A 21,521-nucleotide genomic window follows, 5' to 3' on the forward strand; every position below is an offset into this window, starting at 1 on the left:
CCTAATTAAAGTAAAATCAATACATTTATAATAAAGAAATTATAAATGAATAAGGGGGTATATAATAAAAAGGTTAAAAAGATAAATAATCAAAAAAGGGAAAAAAATTGATAAATGAGTCATTAAAAAAGTAAAATAAATAAATGTATATTAAAGGGAAAATAAATTAATAAGATCATAAATTAATCAAAGGAGAAAATAATAATTAATTTAAAAAAATTAAATGAATAATAAAGAGGGGGGATTAGATAATAAGCAAAATAGACAATAGAAATGAAAAAACTGAGCAGAACCTTTTGTGATATTTCGACAATCTCTTTATTTGGACAAAAAACACGTAATCATCAAAAAAACTACTCTAAAGAATAAAAATAAAACTAAGGGCTCTGAAGTCAAACAGTTCTGACAGATTGAAAAGTGCATCAGTGAAGTGAAACATGAGGAAATATAATAATAATAATAATAATAATCACATGTTGATCTCAGTGTCTCACATTAATTCAGTCCAGGTGTGAATCAGAACAAACCACAGAGGAAGAAAGAGGCTGTATGTATATATTTATGAACGTGTTATTAATATTCTCATTCCCAGAATAACGACGACAGTAGCAGAGGAACGAGCAGCTGTTTGTCTGCTTCGCTTGTCAGTTAGAAAATAATTCACAATGAAAATAAACACACGAGAAACATTTTACAACAGATGTCATGCAGATGTGACGAGACTTTCTTAATGTCGTTTATTAACACTTTTCCCTCAAAAGTCTCCTGATCAAATCTTTGGTTGGATGTTAGAAATCAGCTCAGATTATTTAATTTTAATTTCAAAATTAAAAACACTGGCTGTAGGCAGCTTTGATCTGAAAAATATCCAACTTTTATTCAATCTTAATCTAAAATTCCAGCAAATTTCCGATTTTTTTCTGTCAATAAACATAAAAAGAAAACATTCAGTTCTCTTGAAGTTTGCAGGAGAAGTTTGCATTGAAAAATGTATCAAATATAGATATTTTTTTTACTTTTATTTGGCCTCACATCCAACTCATAGAACAAAAATTGTGTTAAACATAAATAAAACAAACAAAAAAACATCTAAAACTGTGTTGACTGAAACCCTGATGATGGAAAAAATGTTGTTTTTGGCAAGATAAATCTTCTATCTTTCTAAAAATGACTTCTTCTTCGTCTCCGCCAGGAAGTTAATCTCCGTACCAGACAAATGTTTCAGATTTGGCTCAGTGAAACGCTACAGAACATTGAAATTATAAGGAAAATACTGGAAATGTTCGTCCCCGACATAGAAATGTTTGTTTTTCTGTTAATTTAAAGTGACAGTCGTGACTTAAATAAACGCAGAATGAAATGAAATCATTAAAAAAAGACAAAAAGTGACATTTAATTTGAAATTTGTGGATGAAAAAGGCGCTTTAACACTTTTCAGTCGAGATAAATCACTGAAATAATGAACGTTTGATGCTGGAAACTACGTAATAAACCTTTAAATCATATTTATGAACTAAACTTGGATGAAGGCTTTTATTAATGCTACTAATATATTCTTTCAAATCATTTCAGGACTAATTTTAGACATAAAAGTTTATTTTTTTTTACTAAAATGACACATTTTTCCCCTAACTGTTTGCTGATGATCCAACCAGTTATAATTGTGAAATTCCTGTTTTCATTTGTTAAATGCTCAGTGATGTGATTCTTCGGTCCAGATGATTTATTGTGACAAACATAATCTGAAACTTTTTGTCCAAAAATGGCTTTAGTTTTGCTTTAATTTGCTTTTTTTTTTTGGTAGCAAAAAGTTTTCCTTTAAAAGCCACTATGGGATGCCATTTCTTCCAATATTAAATAAATTAAAAAAATATTCTAAAGAAATAAATTAATGTGGCTATGAAATAAACCCCGAGATTAATAATTGAGGCAATAAATATATAAAGATAAAATTATTGTAAATATAAATGTATAAATTAGTCAATATAGTTTGATAACTATAAAAAAAAATAAGGATTTTTTTTAAAGATCTTCTCTTTGTTTGTTGTGGGGAACTTTTATTTCCTAATGCCATATTGATTTATTTGTTTTTTTTAAATATAATTTCAGGAACCTTTTGCTTCCTATTGGTACATTGATTTTATTATATATATATATATATATATATATATATATATATAGTTATAGTTATAGTTATTCCATTTATTTTTATATTTATTGCCTCAGTTATTTATTTCAGGTGTCTTTGTTTAACAAAATGATTTAACATTTATTTAATTATTCATTTTATTTCAGGACTTTTGTTTTCTTATCCCACATTTCCATTTACACATTTATTCCACATTAATTTGTATCACATTTATGAATGTATTTATTCCCTCATCTATTTATTTCAGGGGACTTTTATTTCCCAATGCCATATTTATATATATATATATTACATGTATTGATATATCTTTTGCTTCATTTATTTATTTCAGGATTTATTTCATAGCCATATTTATCTTATAGACATGTTTATATATTTATGTATTTAATATTGAATGAAATGTGATTCCAGACTACATGTTGGTTGTTTTCAGTGTATAATAACTCTTCAGTCATTCTGTCCATAATGTATCTTTGAGTGTGGAAGTGACAGCTGGAGGGTAAACGTGTCTTTAGGCACTCATCATGTCTGTGGGAAGTGTTTTCTGTTGGACTGCCTGTTTATTAAGTTCCTGTAGGTGGCGCTCTCTCTTTATATCCCAGTTCTTTTTCTTTTTACTTCAGGCACGAACATCATCACCCATTCACATCTACCAGAGACAACATTACAGACGGCTCACAGGTCAGAATTCAACTTTTTCAACCTTTTTATCGTCACTTTTAGATCATTATCACAACACAAATACAGTCATGGGAAAATTATTAGACCACCTTTTTTTGTTTTTTTTCTATTTCTTGTTCATTTTAATGGCTGGTACAACTAAAGGTACATTTGTTTGGACAAATATAATGATAACAATAAAAATAGCTGATAAGAGTTTAATTTAAGAGCTGATATCTAGACATTTTCCATGGTTTTCGTGATAATGATTTTGGTTATTATCAAGAAAAACATGGAAATTTTCTAGATATCAGGTCTTAAATTAAAAGCTATTTTTGTTGTTATCATTATATTTGTCCAAACAAATGTACCTTTAGTTGTATCAGGCATTAAAATAAACCAAAAATTGAAGAAAAAGGGCGTTCTAATAATTTTTTCCATGACTGTATGTGCAGTTAAAAGTCTGTGATCACTCCAATTCATTTTTTTTTTTACTGCCCAAACGTTAATAATGAGCCAGAAAATCAGATTTGTAAATTCAATTTCCACCTTCTGACATGTTTGAGGACCATCTGAATGCATCAAAACACACAAAAAAAGCTTTTGGAAACTGGTGATATGAGAGAAAAACACACATTTTTTTAAGAACTGGGTGAAATATTTGTTTGCAGGACTTTTTAAATAACATTGATAAGAAAACGTGAGTTAATGGCTTGTGAGTGTGACTCTGTCCTGAATCATTTCCCTGCACACCTACAGACAAACTCACTAAACAGCAGCCGAAGCGAAGCTTTAAAGGAGCTTCCAGAGAACCGAAACACAGAGAACCCACCTGATCCCTTCTCATCCACACAGAGACTCTGGCTCAGGAGGCCTGAAATCAAGGCAACAACAGCAGGAAAGGCTGATACACAACACCATACAGCCCTCCTCTTCCTCCTCCTCCTCCTCTTCCTCCTTCTTACTTCATCTTCTGTCTCAGTCTGCTGAGCCGCCAGCTGTGGCTGGAAAACATCTGCCGAGGGTCGAACTTATACCTGAGAAAACAAGGAACAGGAGGTGATGCTGCTGTGTGTGAGAGGCTGTTTATAAGTCAAACAATGAGCAGATTTAGCCTTTGATTAAATTTCCTATTTAATTATTCTAAATCATATTTTCTTTAAAATTACTGGATAATTTTTCAGCGATAATTAAAAAAAATCAATTAAAAAAATATTCAGAAATTACTTTTTATTTTAATTTTAAATGTTTTTATTAATGGTAAGAAATATTTTTAAAATATGTTTTTTATTTATCCATTTTATTTTTAAAAATGCACATGTATTTTTACTTTGCAGAGTGTTTTAGTTTGCAGTGAGCGGATTCTTCATTTTCGATTCTTCAGTTAATCAGTGTGTTCTTGCAGCAGGAAGTAAAACATTTTAGAAGTATGAGTAAATTAAATTTGGATAAAATCAGACCTCTTCCTCTTTTATAAACAAGGTTAACCTTTGAGTGAAGCAGTAAAGCGTGCAGCAGTGAACAGACCTGGTGTCGTAGACTCCGGGGGTCCGACAGGACTGTCCGGAGCAGGACTGCAGCATCATCAGCCGGTGGTTCATCTTCTCCAGGACCTCCTGCTCGATGGTCTTAGCGATGTTGGTCAGCTGGTACGGGTCTGCCGTCACGTTGTAGACTTCCACAAACACCTACAGGGACACAACCACAAACTTTAGACCAGAAACTAAAACACTGATGCCTTCCACCACCAGATGGCGCCAAAGTGAGGAATCTTAACATGCAGGTAGAAGCTCTGTGGACGAGTTTTTCACTGAAACATATAAATCCTGCGTCTCTATGGAAACGGCACAATCATGGCTAGAAGTAGGGTGAACCTAAACATTTCTTTTGTGCAGAATAATAGTTATAATGTCATTAATCCATATGCTGTACATATTGAAGTCTACACATGTTTACAGCCACTCTTGTCCTCTCCTCTCTGCTCTGTGTAAACGGTAGTGCAAATGGTTTATTTTTGGCCAGATTATATCAATCAATTTTAATTAAATATCACTATTTCAAGCTTACGTTTGGTTATTTTTCTTGATGTGGAAGCATTCATCAGACATGATTCATTCAAGAACCATCTATTTTTTTTAATCTGACAATAATTTCATTTTTTTTTTTTTTACAATTTCTGGCTATCATGAATGGTGTAATTTTGTCGATTTAAAAAAACAAAACAAAAAAAAACCCTTTTGTCTTTCAGATCCACCAGCAGGTTGTCGGGTTCAGAGGTTTAAGTAACCAAATTAATTTCAGCACATCCAAGCATACAATTATTTTCCTTCTGGTCGTGGCATGTACCTTTTATTCTTTATTTTCACAATAAAATGAACACTGACAGAGAAAAACAGTGCTTTTACTGTTGTTAGTAGCTTGTAGCTTTAATATATTTACTGATGTTATGTTTTGTTGTCCTTAGTTGTTGTAACTGTGTTTTTATACTGATAATATTTAAATGGTTTCTTCCTGTTGTCTTTTATTATGTAAAGTGTCTTTGGGTGCCTTCTTAAAGCGATATACAAATATAATGTATTATTATTATTGAAAACAAACCTCATTGTCGTCAAACTCGCAGTACTGCAGGTTGACAGAGGGGGCGACGGTGCGCACACACGCATACGTGTTGTTGTACGAGTCTTCACACACACAGTCTGGGAAACACTCCTGGAGACAGAGACAGGACAGGTGCAACAAAGACAATAATTATTTTATTCTTTTCCCCCACAGATATTAATATCAGAGTTTCCTGTCGTACCGAGACGCCGGGCCCCAGCAGCGGGCAGGCGGGGTCCGTCACCGTGCTGCCTTCTCCCTCGTACTCCACCAGGATGTCGGTCCTCCAGCTGCTGCTGTTCATCTTCCCCTCCTGGGGACACACACACACATATATTATGTTATTGGGGTAAAAATGTATTAATTAGAAGTGCACTGTATCAATTTAACACTTGTTTTTATTGTCCATATAATTATGAAATTACATATTTTTAATGTTTAAATATAATTACATTACAAGTTATTTTTAATTCATTTATTTTGTGTTATATTAATTATTTAAAATGTTTTTCTATTGAATTAATGGTAAATTTAAATATTATTGGGGGAAAAAAATTGATAACGTATTAATTTGGACCAAACATCAAACCCAACCAGACCAGCCAGGCACACACACACACACACACACACACACACACACACACACACGAGGTTTGTGCATAATCATCATATTTTTGTGAATCTCATTTATTCATGTTGCTTATTTTCTAAACCTCAGCAATGCAACTTTTTAATATCATCCATTCAAATTAATGTAAAACAACAACAATAAAATGTTAATAATGTTGTAAAAAAATATTTAAAAAATAATAAATTTCAATTAATACTGATATTTATTTATATAAGTAGATGTATCTACTGTGTTTATTTTAAATATTTTAAATATATTTATTCATTTTTTAAAAACAAAAAACTGTCCCCCAGCCCCCTTTCTTTAAAAATGGATATTACTTCTCATGATGAATATTTAACATTTATTTAATGCTAAAAAAAAAATATTACGACAAAAGTGGGAAAATGGGCAGTGATTCAGACAAATTTTTGTTAAAAAAAGAAAGAAAATAATGAATAATTAAATGGTCATGTGCTGAGATAAAAACATGAAATAATATCATCTAGACACTATTTAAATCCAGCATTATTTATGCATTATGATTGATTTTTCAGCTCTCATTTATTCAGTCCACTTTTGTGGACAGTTGAGAATTAATTAGTAGAGAAGTTTTTACTTTGCATGATAATATGAATCTTTGACAGAATAAATGAGGTGAGGTTGCAGGATGGCAGCAGGACGCTCCATCTCTCCGTCCTCATGATGACATAACGTCTGTTCTGTATTATTCAAATAATGAAAAAAGAAAAAAACATGAGCAGAGTGATCTCACCATCACCGGCAGGAAGGACATGCCGTCCATCTGCGTCTTGTTGACGTTGATGCCGGCGATGTCGAGGACGGTCGGACCGAGGTCCACGTTGGCCACCAACATCTGACAGACAGACAGACACACTTTATTATTATATTATATTAGAGTTCACTTCAACAGACAGACAGCAGAGAGACAGAACAGGTGTGTGTGTGTGTGTGTGTGTGTGTTCTTGTACTTCCTACATAGTGAGGACCACAACACGTTTTTAACCAACAGAGTGAGGACATTTTTGCAAAGTGAGGACATTTCAGCCGGTCCTCACTTCTTTAAAGGCTTTTTTGAGATTTCAGACTTTGTTTTAAGGGTTAAAGGTTACATGTTAATGATAATTAACTGAAAATGTATTGTGTGGTTACAAAACCAACTAAAATTATAGTGAAAATGTCCTTCGTTTTCATCTTTGTCAACTTTTTTCATACATAATGAAGATGGATCAGGCAAAGAAAATAAAGGCAAAATTTACTGTGACCTCTTTTAATCTCCCACCCAACAAATACCCCATTAGAAAAAACTAAAACTAATAAAAACTCAACTAAAACTAAAGCATAAAAAAAAAAATACTAAACTAAAACTAGCAAACTCACTCTAAAAACTAACTAAAACTAACTGAATTTGAAAACACAAATTCACAACAAAATTAAAAATAAGACTAATGAAAAATACAAAACTATTATAACCTTGCAAGGGAATTCACCGTTCCAATGAGGGTCCTCACAAAGATAGAAGTACGAGTGTGTGTGTGTGTGTGTGTGTGTGTGTGTGTGTGTGTGTGTGTGTGTGTGTGTGTGTGTGTGTGTGTACCTGGCTGGTCTGGTTGGGTTTGATGTTGGGTCCTCGGACCATCAGAGGAACTTTGATGTCGAACTCGTAGAGCTGCCGTTTGTCCAGAGGAAGAGAGAACTGACCTGAAGGAGACACGGAAAGACAAAAAACACTTTGAGGACCTGCATCGAGTCCTCAGTCCTCTAACTTTGTGTTAGAAAATGTCTGGATCACTCCATCATTTAGAATTTTTCCTTAAACTTAATTTCTCTTTAGTTAGCAGGCAGATTGTGTGAGACACAGAAACCATGGTTACGTACCTGTGTGGTATCCGTTGTCGGAGGTGAAGATGATGTAGGTGTTGTCCAGCTCCACTCGCACCTCCAGCCTCTTCACTATCTTCTCCACCAGGTCGTCCACTGACAGCAGAGTTCGCCACCTAGAGGCCAGTAGTTCTAGCATTTAATAAACATTAAATATTCAACTTGACTAGTTATATCTATTTCTAAAGAAAGAGAGCAGCAGTGAAACAAAACTGAACCCTGGCTGCAAAATTTATGTTATGTCATCATCATGATGTCGTGAGGAAAGAGAGATGAGAACCTCACCTCATTTATTCAGTCAAAGATCAATAATATCATGCAAAGTAAAAACTTCTCTACTAATTTATTCTCAACTGTCCAACAAAGTTTCTGAATAAATGAGGGCTGAAAAATGGATCATAATGCATAAATAATGCTGGGTTTAAATAGAATATTAATTCATGTTTTTATCTCAATACAGCATCATTTAATTATTCGTTATTTATTTATTTTTTTAACAAATATTTTGTCTGAATTACTGCCCATATTCCCACTTTTGTTTTTCAATATTTTTTAGCATTTAATAAACATTAAATATTCGGCTTGACTAGTAATATCTATTTCTAAAGAAAGAGAGCAGCAGTGAAACCAAACTGAACTCTGGCTGCAAAATTACAAAGAAAAAGCCCAGAAGATGAGATAAGATAAGATAAGATAGAACTTTATTGAGGGTGTAATAACTGTTTTATACTGACTATTTACCTTGTTTACTGGCAAAAATGAATAATAGTTGTCTTGGCAACAATACTTGTTGAAACCAAAGAAATACAAAACATCAGGAGAAAGGAAAGGAAAGATGACGAGAAGGGAGCTATAACAAGGAGGAGAAATAATCGAATTCAATGAGAAAGCAGAGGAGCAGAGGAAGATATTTCCTCTTATTGAATTTTAGAAAGACAAACATGAATCAAGAAAGTGAATCTAACCTTTAAAACAGAGGACAAAGACATTAACCCTTAATAGGGCACTCACTGAAATACTTGCAAATTCCAAATTTCAACCCTAGAGAATATTGGAGGATATTACATACAGCCAGAATGTGTAAATAAACATACGGACCCGGGGAGGGAGGTCATATTTTGAGAAAAGAGTTTACGAGATTAAAGTGGAAAATCTATGAGAAAAAATGTGCAGATTTATGAGATTTAAAGTGGTGAATCTGCGAGAAAAAAGTTGCTTTTTTCCACTTTTTTCTCGTAAATCTGGGACTTTTTTCTCGAAATACTACCCCTGTGACGTAGCCTGATCTTTGCTGATTAGCTGGAAGAAACCCATGTGGTTCTATGACCACACAAAGAGACATGGGGACCCAGTTTTAATATCCGCTGAAGTTACCAAATATAGTTCTTCGCCCGATAAAGGGTCAACTTGTAAAAAAGAATCATTAAAACAACGTCTGAGAATGCAACAAATGCATTTTGAAGAAAAGTGGGAGAAATGGACGTTATTCAGGACACAGAAAAGCAAAAAACACTGTTGGAAGGAAATCTTAGTCTTGTGTTTTCTGTTTTTGTGACTAAAGTTGATTAATTATAAGGAATGTAACTCTTTGTTATTACTTTTGACAGGTTTTTGTGTTAAAGTTGGAAAAAAACATAAAATGAAAGTGGAAAAACTAGAATAAAGAGTAGAAAAGAGGCCTGAGGCAGATATTTGAAGCAGAAGACGAGTTAGAGAAGAAACAAATCTGACCGTTTCCTGAACGCATCATCCAGAAACTGAACAGACGAGTTGGTCATGGGGGTTTTAGCCTGTCGGATCAGCCAGTGTTTGTCCTGAAATAAAACATTAAATGGTTTTTATTTTCTCCAGTTAACAGAGGAGACGTGTGAATGAAAGGAGGAGCGTCTTACCTTCCCGTGGACGTTGAAGTTGGGGTCCCGGGGGGCCTTGGTGGTGTTGAAGCTGTTCTGGTACTGGGGAGCAGCGGTCCAGGGGGAGTGAGGAGCCGGGATGGAAACCATCATGAAGAACGGCAGGTAGTTGGATTTATACTGCAGGAAGTCCAGAGACCTGTTGGCCTGAGACACAGACAGAGAACCACCATCACTTTCAGCTTAATTAACCCTCCTGATATGTTCGTTTCTCAGGAACAGCAATAATGTTCGTGGGTCAAATTGGCCCGTTTAATTATCTAAAAGTGTCAGAAACGAAAAAAAGAAGAAAAAAACAGAAGAAAAAAAAACAGTCACAAGTGAATGAGAGATCAAAAAAAATAAAATAATAAAAATTAAAAAAACAAAACACAAACGTGTCAGAAACTAAAAAATCCCAATAAACATTGTTTATACTTCATTAATAACTCCATTACTAACCATCTTAATCAATATTTAGTGCAACGGTGTTTTTTTCACAGATCATGATTCAATGAGGATAATTCACTCTTTTTTCATAAAAAATGCATGTTCATTTTTTTTTTAAATAAACATTGGAAATACCTACATATAAATACAATGGTTTTACATGACATAGATTTTTTCCCAGAATTTTCTCTTTAAGAAATAATACTTTTAACTATTTTTTTGAAATGGGTCAATTTGATGTTTTTTTTATTTATTTACATTTTACAGTGTCCACTTGTTTGTGGAATTGAGGCTATAATATTTTAATAATGGCAAAGAAAATAAAGGCAGAAAGGCAGAAATTGAATGTATAATACTGTCAATGTGACAAATTTAAGGCAACATTTTCAGCCATCACCTATATAAAAAAGATAAATAAAAAAACAGACATAATCTAAAAAGTGAAGTGTTGTTGTCTCACCAGGACGTCTGTCAGGTAATCTTTGCTGTAGTCTTCTCCGTGTTGCTCCGCCTTCCCGTTCACTGACAGAGTGTAGTTGTAGTATTTAGAGTTCTTCTCCTGGAAACACAGACAGCTTTTATTAAATGCTCTTATTTTGGTAGTATTTAGAGTTCTTCTCCTGGAAACACAGACAGCTTTTATTAAATGCTCTTATTTTGGTAGTATTTAGAGTTCTTCTCCTGGAAACACAGACAGCTTTTATTAAATGCTCTTATTTTGGTAGTATTTAGAGTTCTTCTCCTGGAAACACAGACAGCTTTTATTAAATGCTCTTATTTTGGTAGTATTTAGAGTTCTTCTCCTGGAAACACAGACAGCTTTTATGGAATGCTCTTATTTTGAAATTGAGCAATTTTTTCTTTCTTCTTTATCTAACAATCATATATGTTGCAGGCATAAGGCATAAAACCAGTCATTCATCTGTAAAACTGGAAAAAAAAAAATCGGATTTATATTAAATACGTTGTTTTGTAACTGGGGCAAAAAGTGAACATTAGTTTCTTTCCTTTAGGAAGTCAAACTGGATCAAGATGTTAATCGTGTCGTATTCACTGGCAAAGCAAACAAAAATTAGGATGAATAGACTAAATATCCTGTTACAGAATTTTTGTTTTCATACTTAATTGAAAAACAACATTAAATTTATTTAAAAATAGGACATTTTCATGTTTAACAACCTAAACAATAGAAAGGTACTGATGGAAAAAAAAATGCATGAAATAATTATAATTTGCTGAAGGAATAAACTAAATAAACTAAATAGTTTAATAAATAAATACTAATAAATTAAGTGTTTTTGTTCATAATTAAACGTATGCACAGAGATGTATATGTATACATGATTATTTTTGTATTTATTTAATTATTTAACTCCTACTTTGCCAGATTTAATAAAAAAAACATGAATTTAGTGTTTTAGTATTTAGTATTTTTAGTATTCACCCCCCTTGGAACTTTTGTTGGTTTTACACATGAAATCATGGTCAATATAATTTGGCTTTTTTGACAAGAATTTGCAAAAAAACCTCTTTAATATCAAAGTGATAACTGATTTTTACAAAATAATGTCAATTAATTAAAATAATTATAGATAAAAGGACAACATTTCCATACGTTAAAACATACGTTTTAAAATTAGTCTTTTCTAAAAATTTTAAAAAATTGAGACGCTGAATTTTAGGTTTTCATTAAATGTAAGCCATAATCATTATAATTAGAAGAAATTAAATAAATTAAGACATGACATGTTTCATTCTGTGTGTAATGGATCTATTTCCACTTTTTTAATTAAATTACTGACATAAATAAACGTTTCTATGATATTCTAATTTATTGAGATGCACCTGTAGTTTATTCAGCCTTAAAAACGTTTTTATGGTTTTATAATTGTTATTTCATGTTTTTTAGTTGTATGGAAGACAATAAATGATGGTGCTTATAAAATCAGACATAGTTCACAGAAAGGCAATAATTTAATGGACTAACAGGAAAGATAATGGATGTAAAATAAGAACAAATTCACAAACCACTTGAACACTAAAAGGCTTTTACACGGAGCACTTATAGTCTCGTACGTCACAGTCGACTCTTTGAATTAGAAACGGATTAATTTAAAATTAATTCTGGTCACATGTGTCGACACACGTGACCAAAGACTCTGTAACCTCCACAGCAACAATCAGACACATTAAAGCTGAGAGGAGTTGATTGAGGCAGTAATAATGTGGATGTTTCCTTTAAGAAACGTCTCTCTAGGAGAAACCTTCTAACCTGCCTGACTGTGTGTGTGTGTTGTGATAAGCTGTCAGGTCATGAGACCAGTTCTGTGTTTGTTCAGTAACGCTGAAGATAAACTTGTCCGTGCTGAAGTCGTATTTCAGGCGTGACCTCTGTTTCATGACTTCAGTAACCCAGTTAGAGTCAGAGACCTAAAGAAAATCTAATCTTAGACCTTTTATTAGTCTGGCTCCTTCTGCAGGAGAGAGCTGCAGTCACATGACCACGTGAACCGAACTCAGAGCGCCACTCTGACGCACTGATGGTCAAAAAAAACAATATTTTTGTATGTATATTAATGCATTTGTTTATTTGTTATTTTTCCTTTGCATATCCCCCCTGTTTGTACCCCAAACGGTAATATATTTACTTTAAATCAACCAAAAAAATGCAACAAAAAAATAAAAAAATTATCAAAACTAAAATAAATAAAAGGGAAATTAAATTGGAAAGTTAATAAATAAATAAATACAGGGAATAATACCAATGTAAATAAATAAATTAAAAGAAATGACCAAAACTATAATAAATGAAATAAATAAAAAATAAATAAAAAAATAATACAAACGTAAATAAAAAAATAATAAAAAAATCCCAAAACTACAATAAATTAAAGGTAATTAAATATCAAACTAAATAAATACAGGGATTAATACAAAGGTAAGTAAATAAAAATAAATAAATAAAAAATACCAAAACTATAATAAATTAAAGAAAAATTAAGTTGGCAAGTAAATAAATAAATAAATAAATGGAATAATACCAACGTAAATAAATAAATTAAAATAAATTACCAAAACTATAATAAATGAAAGGTAAATTAAATATTAAACTAAATAAATACAGGGATTAATACAAAGGTAAATTATTAAAAATAAATTAATTAAAATGACCAAAACTATAATCAATTAAAGGAAATTTAAATAGGAAAGTAAATAAATACAGGGATGAATACAAATGTAACTAAATAAAGAAAAAAATTACCAAAAATACAATAAATTAGGGAAAAATTTAATAGGAAAGTAAATAAATAATTACAGGGATTAATACAAAGGTAAATAAATAAAGAGGAAAATTGAATCATAAATATCAATTTATGAATGATTTAATGCCTACATATTTTTATTAATTTTACAATACAGAAAATGTGTAATTTAAATTAAAAAAAATGTATAATTTAATTTATAATTTTAAATTTTCTGTATATTTAATGGCACATGTAACTATATAAATGAACAACATGCAGGATGTGGGTTAAATTATACTGACATTCTTTGCTTCCAATATAGTTATCATTAATATAATTTTCATACAAAATAATATTGAAGTCCATTTATGCCACCAAAAGAAAAAAGTGAGATGAAAACCCCCCAGAAAAAGAGTCACATGCAGGAAAAAACATCTGAGTATTTGGTGAATTATTGTCTGAGCTTCTTGTCCTTCAAACAACTTAAAAAGTGAGAAACTTGTGACTTGTTTGAAGCGAGTTGTTGAAACAAGCTAAGCTGGATCAGGATTAAACTGACAGGACCGGTTTATTGTTAAATAAACTTTATTCTGGATTAAAGACGTCAGGCATGAAGGACCCCCGGAGTTTTTTTGTGGCTGAAAGGTTAAAAAAAGTTGAATTCTCACCAGTCCGACCCAGTAGCTCCAGCCTGGAGGGACGTGCTCCACTCCGCCCGCCTCAGAGTGGCCGTACTGAAACACACACAGCACAATGTGCATTTATTTAATGATATTTACACACAAAATGATAAAATAAGTTGTTGTTTTTTGATCCCCTATCAGAAAATCTGCCGTTACAGCAGAAGAAAAAAAATACTGATAACTGTAGAAAACAAACTGTAGAATAGATATAATAACGAACAGAATTTATAACTAAAATGATCATAAAACAATATAAAACATGTTACTGCAACCAGGGTCCATAAATGTGATGTAAAAAAACAAAAATTTGTACCCATATTAAAATAAAAACAAAATATTTTCCTACTATTTGCATCTCAAACCTCACTTTTAACAAGTTTAATTTTTTTCTTTTATACGAATATTATTACTGAAATTGTTTGTGCTGTTTTTGCTTTTGTACATTTTATAAAAATCACAATAATTCTAGCAATAAGTTTAACCGACTAGTATGTCTCATATAATGCGTCCTTGGGTTTCTTGAAAGGCGCTGTATAAATTAAAGTTATTATTATTATTATTATTTCTGATGCTGACTAGTTAAAGGGGCAAAATTAAATTGACTTGTCAACTCATATTGCACATCCTTCATATTTAAATAAACCAAAGTATTTTGGAAAAATCAACATTATTGTCATAAATGTGAACCAGATGTTCATACTACTACATGCAACAATTTATTTAAACTTATTTAACATGCTGAAATATATTTTCTCCTATGTGCAATATGTGTAAAATACAAAGTACTCTCAGGAAAACAAACACAAAAATATATATTAATAATAATGCCAAATAGCAGAAATGTATGTATATAATGTATATAGAATGTATGAATATGTCTTATTTTTTTATAGTCTGTCTTCTATATCAATGTGTCTGAATCTTGAGCTGCTGCGACAACTAAATTTCCCCACTGTGGGATTAATAAAGTCTGATCTTATCTTATCTCAGATGGTGACGCTAAAAGTGAAGTTAGAGCAGGGGTCTCAAACTCAAATTACCTGGGGGCTGCTGGAGGCAGTATCAAAATGACCCAAAAAAGACACAAAATACACAAAATGACAGAAAAAAACCCCTAAATTACTTTAAAAAATACAAAAAATTACTAAAAAAAAACACCAAATGGCCCAAAAAAAAAGACGCCAAATGACTGAAAAAACAATAAATTACTTAAGAGACACAAAATGACCAAAAAAATACACAACATTATTAGAAAAAGATACAAAATTACAAAAAAAGGACACAAAATTACATTACATAACATTTCCGGTAACAACAACACGGCAGATAATAAACGCTCCGGTAGCAGCTGCCTTTCTTTTTGTTAACGTCGTCATAGAAACAAGTGAAACAAAGCTCCAGCTGGAGCAATAAAGGGACCTTCTACACACAACACGGTAAAGAGACATTCATATAAAACTCACATTAAACTTTCATATCAAGGTGAGGGCCACAAAATATCATCACGAGGGCCGCAATTGGCCCGCGGGCCGCGAGTTTGAGACCCATGAGTTAGAGGATCAAAGTCATTACAGGTTATTATCTGGGAAGCATTATTGTCTGCAAAGAAATGTTTGGACTATCCGTCTTAAATATGTTGAGGTAATTTGTGGATAAATACAAACTTTGCCCTGCTGGTGGCGCTACATAAAAGTCAGTCGGATTTATCATTTGAGAAACATGAGTAAGAAACATGCAATAGTTGAGATATTTCAGTCCGGTGATCTCTGTGGGGTCACAAGTTGACTCTGTTTAAGGGTCAAAGGTAAAAACAGTTAAGAAACAGTGAGGTAGAGACAGAAGAAGGAGGGAAGTGGATGAATCATTGTTTGTTTGTTTGTTTGTTTGTTATTCGGGGGAAGTGAAAGTCCCGGTTCCTCATTCGACCATCTGTTTATCACAAGGGCAGATCAAACTTTGACAGTTGGACTTTATCATGAGATAAAATCAAATGACAGAAGATCTTGTGACTTTAACTACTACAAATCACCTGAAGTGACATAAAGTCAATTTATAATTGGAGGTTTTACAAAAACGCTGCACAGAACAACTGTCTTATCTTAGAGGACATCTTTAGCCTCTGTAGGAAGAAGGACAGAAGCAAAAAATGAATTGATTTCTCAAAAAATAACTTAATATGCCATTAAATGTACAAAAAATAATTAAGATAAATGTAGGCAACAATAAATAAATAAATAAATGTGTTTTGTATTAATTAATTTTTTCATTATTTCTCTATATATTAACTTTTGCTTAATTTTAATAATCAAATTTTAATACATTTATTAACTTAATTTTAATTCATTTATTAATTCATATTTTTATTTATTTTTCCTGCATTATTTATTTCATGTATTTTGTATTTATTATTTTTTATTAGCATCCTATTTAGTTCCTCAAAAATTTGATTTATTTAACACAAAAAAGTAAATACATTTAAAAATTACAAAAAATTAAATAAATAAATAACAGGTTAAATGAAGTAAATAAATACGGGAAATAATACAAAGGTAAGTAAATAAAAATACAAATTAATTCATATATTATTTTTTATATTGTTGTTACATTTAACAGCGTAATCTGTTTTTATTGAGGTATTTATTTTGTCAGCTTTTGTCCTCCAATCTGTAGACACTGATAAAGAAATTCAAAGGCAGATTAATGAACAACAGGAAGTCTGTTTTGTTTAACAAATGTAAACATGACTAAACCAACACTGGAAATGATGTTTCACTTCCTTCTTTCTTCTGAAAAATGCTGTTTTTTTAAAGAAGCATTCAGAAAAGAAGAAAAGAAGGCCTTGATGCTGAATCTGCTGCTCGAATGCATGTGTTATGATATGTACTAGGGCTGCAAGACTAAGGCCAAAATGATAATCATGATTATTAATCACGATTACTCATCATGTTAGGGAAAACATCTGTATTTTTATTGCACTAATTTTAAACAAACAATAGAAACAGTTTTTAGTGTCCGGTGCTTATTGTAAACAAACAGATCGCTAAGTGAACACCTCCTGCAGCAGCAGCACATACACACTGTACTGCTACAGAGCTAACTGTTAGCCTGTTAGCAATTTGCAGACTGGATGCAAAGGTGTTAACATCCCCTCTGGCTCTGCAGCTGGAGAGACTGCTGCAGGAGGACTCGTTAAGAAGAGTAAGAACGAGTCTCCAAAAGTCTCCAATAACACCAGAAAAAGTCTCTGGATTTGTTGCCAGTTTTATGTACTTCTTATGTTCTATGTGGTCCCATCATCATCATCATCATCATCATCATCATCATCATCATCATCCTCCTCTTACCTGGTTGAGGTATTTCCCAGCGAAGAAGGTCTGGTAGCCGCTGGCCTTCAGCAGCGCGGGGAAGGTGTGGGCTTCCTCGCTCTTCTGCCAGGCGACGCTGCTGCAGTTCCCCTCCAGCGTGTTGTTGATGACGTGGTGGTTGTGAGGGTATTTACCCGTCAGGATGCTGGCGCGACTCGGGCAGCACAGCGGGCTGGCCACAAACTGAGAGGGAGACGGGAAATTACCCTGTTTTATTATCTCTAATATCTTCTTTTTCAGCCACTTTAAGGGATAGTTGTAATTTATTGGAGTGGGTTTGTAGGACGTACTTATCCACGGTCAGTGTATTATCTCAAAGCCACCAGACTCCATTGACAAAAACAGTCATTTTACTTCACAAAAGACACAAGTTGCTGGTTTACTGCTGCCTTGATCGGTAAGTTTGTTTGGGTTTTTGTGACTTTGGTGTTAGTTCGGATTCGCCATAATCCAGTGGCTTGATAAAAAGCATTTAGTTCAATTTTGTAAAGCACTGTCTGCAAGGTAAAGCAGTGAAAGTGTTCTAAATAGAGAAGAAAAAGCCCTGTTTAAGTTCATGAAGGGGTGAAATGAAGCTGTCATTAAAGCTCTTAAAGCCACCAGACTCCATTAAGAAAAACAGTAATTTTTACTCTGAATAACACAAAAGGTGCTGGGATACATCTGCCTCTATCGGTTAGTTTATATATATAGTTTGTGTTATTGTGACTTTGGTGTTTTAAAGTGTTGAAAGTGTTGAAGAGAGCAGTCAGTTCCTTGTTGTAAAATGCTGTCTGCAAGGTAAAGCAGTGAAAATGTTTAAGTCCTTGAACTTGAAAATATTCTAAATTTAGAAGAAAAAGCCCTGTTTATGTTTACACAGGGTGAAATGAAGCTGTATTAAAGCTCTCTTCAAAGCCACCAGACTCTATTGACAAAAACACTAATTTTACTTCACAGAAGACACAAGTTGCTGGTCTGCTGCTGCCTTGATCAGCTAGTTTGTATGTGTTATTATGAATTTAGTGTTTTAAAGTGTTGCAAAGAGCATACAGTTCCCTGTTGCAAAGTGCTATCTGCAAAGTAAAGCAGTGAAAATATTCTAAATACAGAAGAAAAGTCCCTGTTTATGTTTACACAGGTTTGAAATGAAGCTATATTTTAGCTCTCTTCAAAGCCACCAGACTCCATTAAGAAAAACAGTTTTTTACTCCTACTGGTCTACTGCTGCCTCAATCAATTACTTTGTTTGTGTCATTGTGCAACTTTGGTGTTTCAAAGGGCTAGTTCACATTCAACAAAGTCACACAATAACAAACAAACTAACCGATAGAGGAAGATATAGACCAGCAGCTCTTGTGTTCTGCAGGGTAAAATTACTGTTTTTCTTAATGGAGTCTGGTGGCTTTGGAGAGAGCTTAAATTTCACCTTGTGTAAACCTAAACAGGGCTTTTTCTTCTCTATTTAGCATATTTTCACTGCTTTACCTTGCAGACTGCATTTTGCAAAAAGGAACTGAATGCTTTCTTCAAGCCACCAGATTTTGATGAATCTGAATTAACCCTTTAAAACACAAAAGTCACAATAACACAAACAAACAAGGCAGCAGTAAGTGTTCTGCAAGGTGGCTTTGAAGAGAGCAAAAATAACAGCTTCAGTGTCCTGCCTACTTCTCTAAACTGGGATTGTGCCAACTGCCATCTACTGTAGATAATAAACTGATTATGGATACATACAACCCCAAAACATCCAAACTTTCCCTTTAATGATCCCTGATGAGACATAATATGACAGTAATGTTGAGGATACTCACTGCGTTTGTGAATGATATTCCGGCATCACCAATTAGTTTTTTCGTCTTGGTGAGTGGACTCTGCAAGGAAAACAGTTAGTAAGTGAGATGAGATAATTTAATCAACTGAATAATTTATTGGCCTCAGTGGCTCATACAAAAAGCTTGCTCTTTTTTTCTTCCAGTCATCATCAAATCAAGATGAAGTGACGAGGCTGCAGCTCTGCCTTCATGACTAAGCTTGTTCTCTAGAATAAAGCTGAATGCATCAGTGCTTAACGTGGACTACAATGCTGCATCCTATATATATTTAGTATATTTTGATGCAAATAAGTCTGTACTTTTAATTAAATAACATTTTAAATGCATGACTATTACTGTAGCAGCATATTCTGACACTGTAGTATTGCAACTTTAACAAGATCTGAGTACTTCCTCACTAAATTGGCAGATTTGGCCTGTCACGTTAATTACTATATCTACCTATCATTTGATATATAATAATGGACACAATAGTGTTTTCCTGGACTCAATAAATTGACGTTTAAATGCGTGACTTTTTCTGCTTTTTGTGTTGTTTAAAGTAATGCTGCAAATTTTTGACAGGCAGTATGAATTGCTGAAAAAAACAACTATATTTCCCAAGCAGCTATTCCAGCTGTTTATATGTTATTTTAATAATAAAACAATATAATACATAATGTTTATCTCATTGCCATATTTTGTTAACAGAGCCTGAAAGTATATTTTATTTGTTTGGGTTGTAGTTTATTTATTCATGTTTTATTTATCTAGGATATTTTAATATTTCTTTTCCATATTTCAACACCAATGTTTAATATTCTCGAGATTTAAAGATTCATGCCTGTGGAAAAGGATGTACCTATTATGCTCCAATATCGTTATAAAACTAAAACGACATTGATACAATGATACTGCCGCTTATCATGATAGTTTCTGGGGAAATATATCATCCTGCCTACTGCATCCTATATATATTTAGTATATTTTGATGCAAATTAGTCTGTACTTTTAATCAAATAAGATTTTAAATGCATGACTATTACTGTAGCAGCACATTCTGACACTGTAGCATTGCAACTTTTACAAGATCTGAGCACTTCCTCACTAAATTCCCATATTTTTCAGTGGGATTTGGTCGCTAGATTTCATTTTTTTTAGAAGGAGGGAGGGTGAGAGAGCAGACTGGAGCAAGTGATAAAGCTGCTGACTCTGTGAGATGCCTAAATGATGTGTCCAACCAGGAGGAATGCGGGCAGTCAGCTTAATCAGACTGGAATAAAAACTAAAAGTCAAGTATACATCAGATTAAAATCACATATTTTCCCCCTCTGGTGTCATAACAATTGAGCTGCTGCAAGTACAAAGTCACGACTCTGATAACAAGCTCGTAAAATGCAATAAATCGCGTGCAATAAAAGCGCAAAAACATTAAAATTCAACTCACCAGACCCCCGATTGCGATGTCCAAGTCGTCTGTGAGGATCAAAACAATGTTTGGTCTCCGGGATGATTTGGCAAACACCCCGGTGCTCAGGTTGCTCCACAAAGTGACGCAGATTAGGAGACAATTAAATAAAGTGCGCGGAAACGAGCGATTTAAAGCCATTTTTATAAATTAATAATAGACCACTGAAGCTGTCCGTCCTCTCCCTTTGGCAGGGCGCCTTATAAGAGCGTGAAATGTGGTTAGCGAGTCCTCTCTGCGCAGAAAAACCAAGACAGACTCGGCCCTGTTTCTGTTTGAGACAACACTTCCCTGTTCCCCGGTCATGTGCTGTCGGCTACCGGAAGCTGCAGTCAGCTGATCTGAGACATGGAGCTCCTCCAGCATGACTAATGAGTAAAAATAACTCTTATTATCCTCTTATACTCTCTTTATCTACACGGTGCATGTTCTGTTTTTTTACTGCAGTAGTTTATTTTAATTTCGTTTTAAATAAACAAGGAGCCGTCTACTGAGGAGGTCCAAAGCTGGAAAAAAAACACACAAATAAAAAAACAAAACATAAATTATTAAAAATGATTTTTAAAGAAAGAATATGTTATCAAATGTACCAAAAATATTGAATGTATGTAAAGGCATTCTTTTTTTATTTTATTTTTTCCACAGTGTGACATAAAAAACCCAACAACAACAAAAACCCAAACCATATTTTATTTATTTATATAAC

At 33.0% G+C, this 21,521-nt stretch overlaps 1 protein-coding gene across 1 annotated transcript; it reads right to left on the bottom strand.

Annotated features, from left to right (window-relative positions):
- Positions 1-471: 471 nt before the first annotated feature.
- On the bottom strand, positions 472-21,184 carry gnsa (glucosamine (N-acetyl)-6-sulfatase a). The gene is made up of 14 exons (XM_059326068.1): positions 20,795-21,184; positions 19,348-19,407; positions 17,534-17,737; positions 14,175-14,240; positions 10,722-10,820; positions 9,812-9,979; positions 9,651-9,733; positions 7,917-8,035; positions 7,636-7,739; positions 6,793-6,894; positions 5,610-5,720; positions 5,408-5,518; positions 4,337-4,497; positions 472-3,846 (listed from the first exon to the last, which is right to left on the bottom strand). Exons 1-14 carry the CDS (start codon positions 20,954-20,956, stop codon positions 3,771-3,773), a joined length of 1,626 nt encoding a protein of 541 aa, XP_059182051.1. The 5' UTR covers positions 20,957-21,184; the 3' UTR covers positions 472-3,770.
- Positions 21,185-21,521: the final 337 nt, after the last annotated feature.

The sequence above is a fragment of the Centropristis striata genome, chromosome 22 (genome assembly GCF_030273125.1).
Source record: "Centropristis striata isolate RG_2023a ecotype Rhode Island chromosome 22, C.striata_1.0, whole genome shotgun sequence".
NCBI lineage: Eukaryota > Metazoa > Chordata > Actinopteri > Perciformes > Serranidae > Centropristis > Centropristis striata.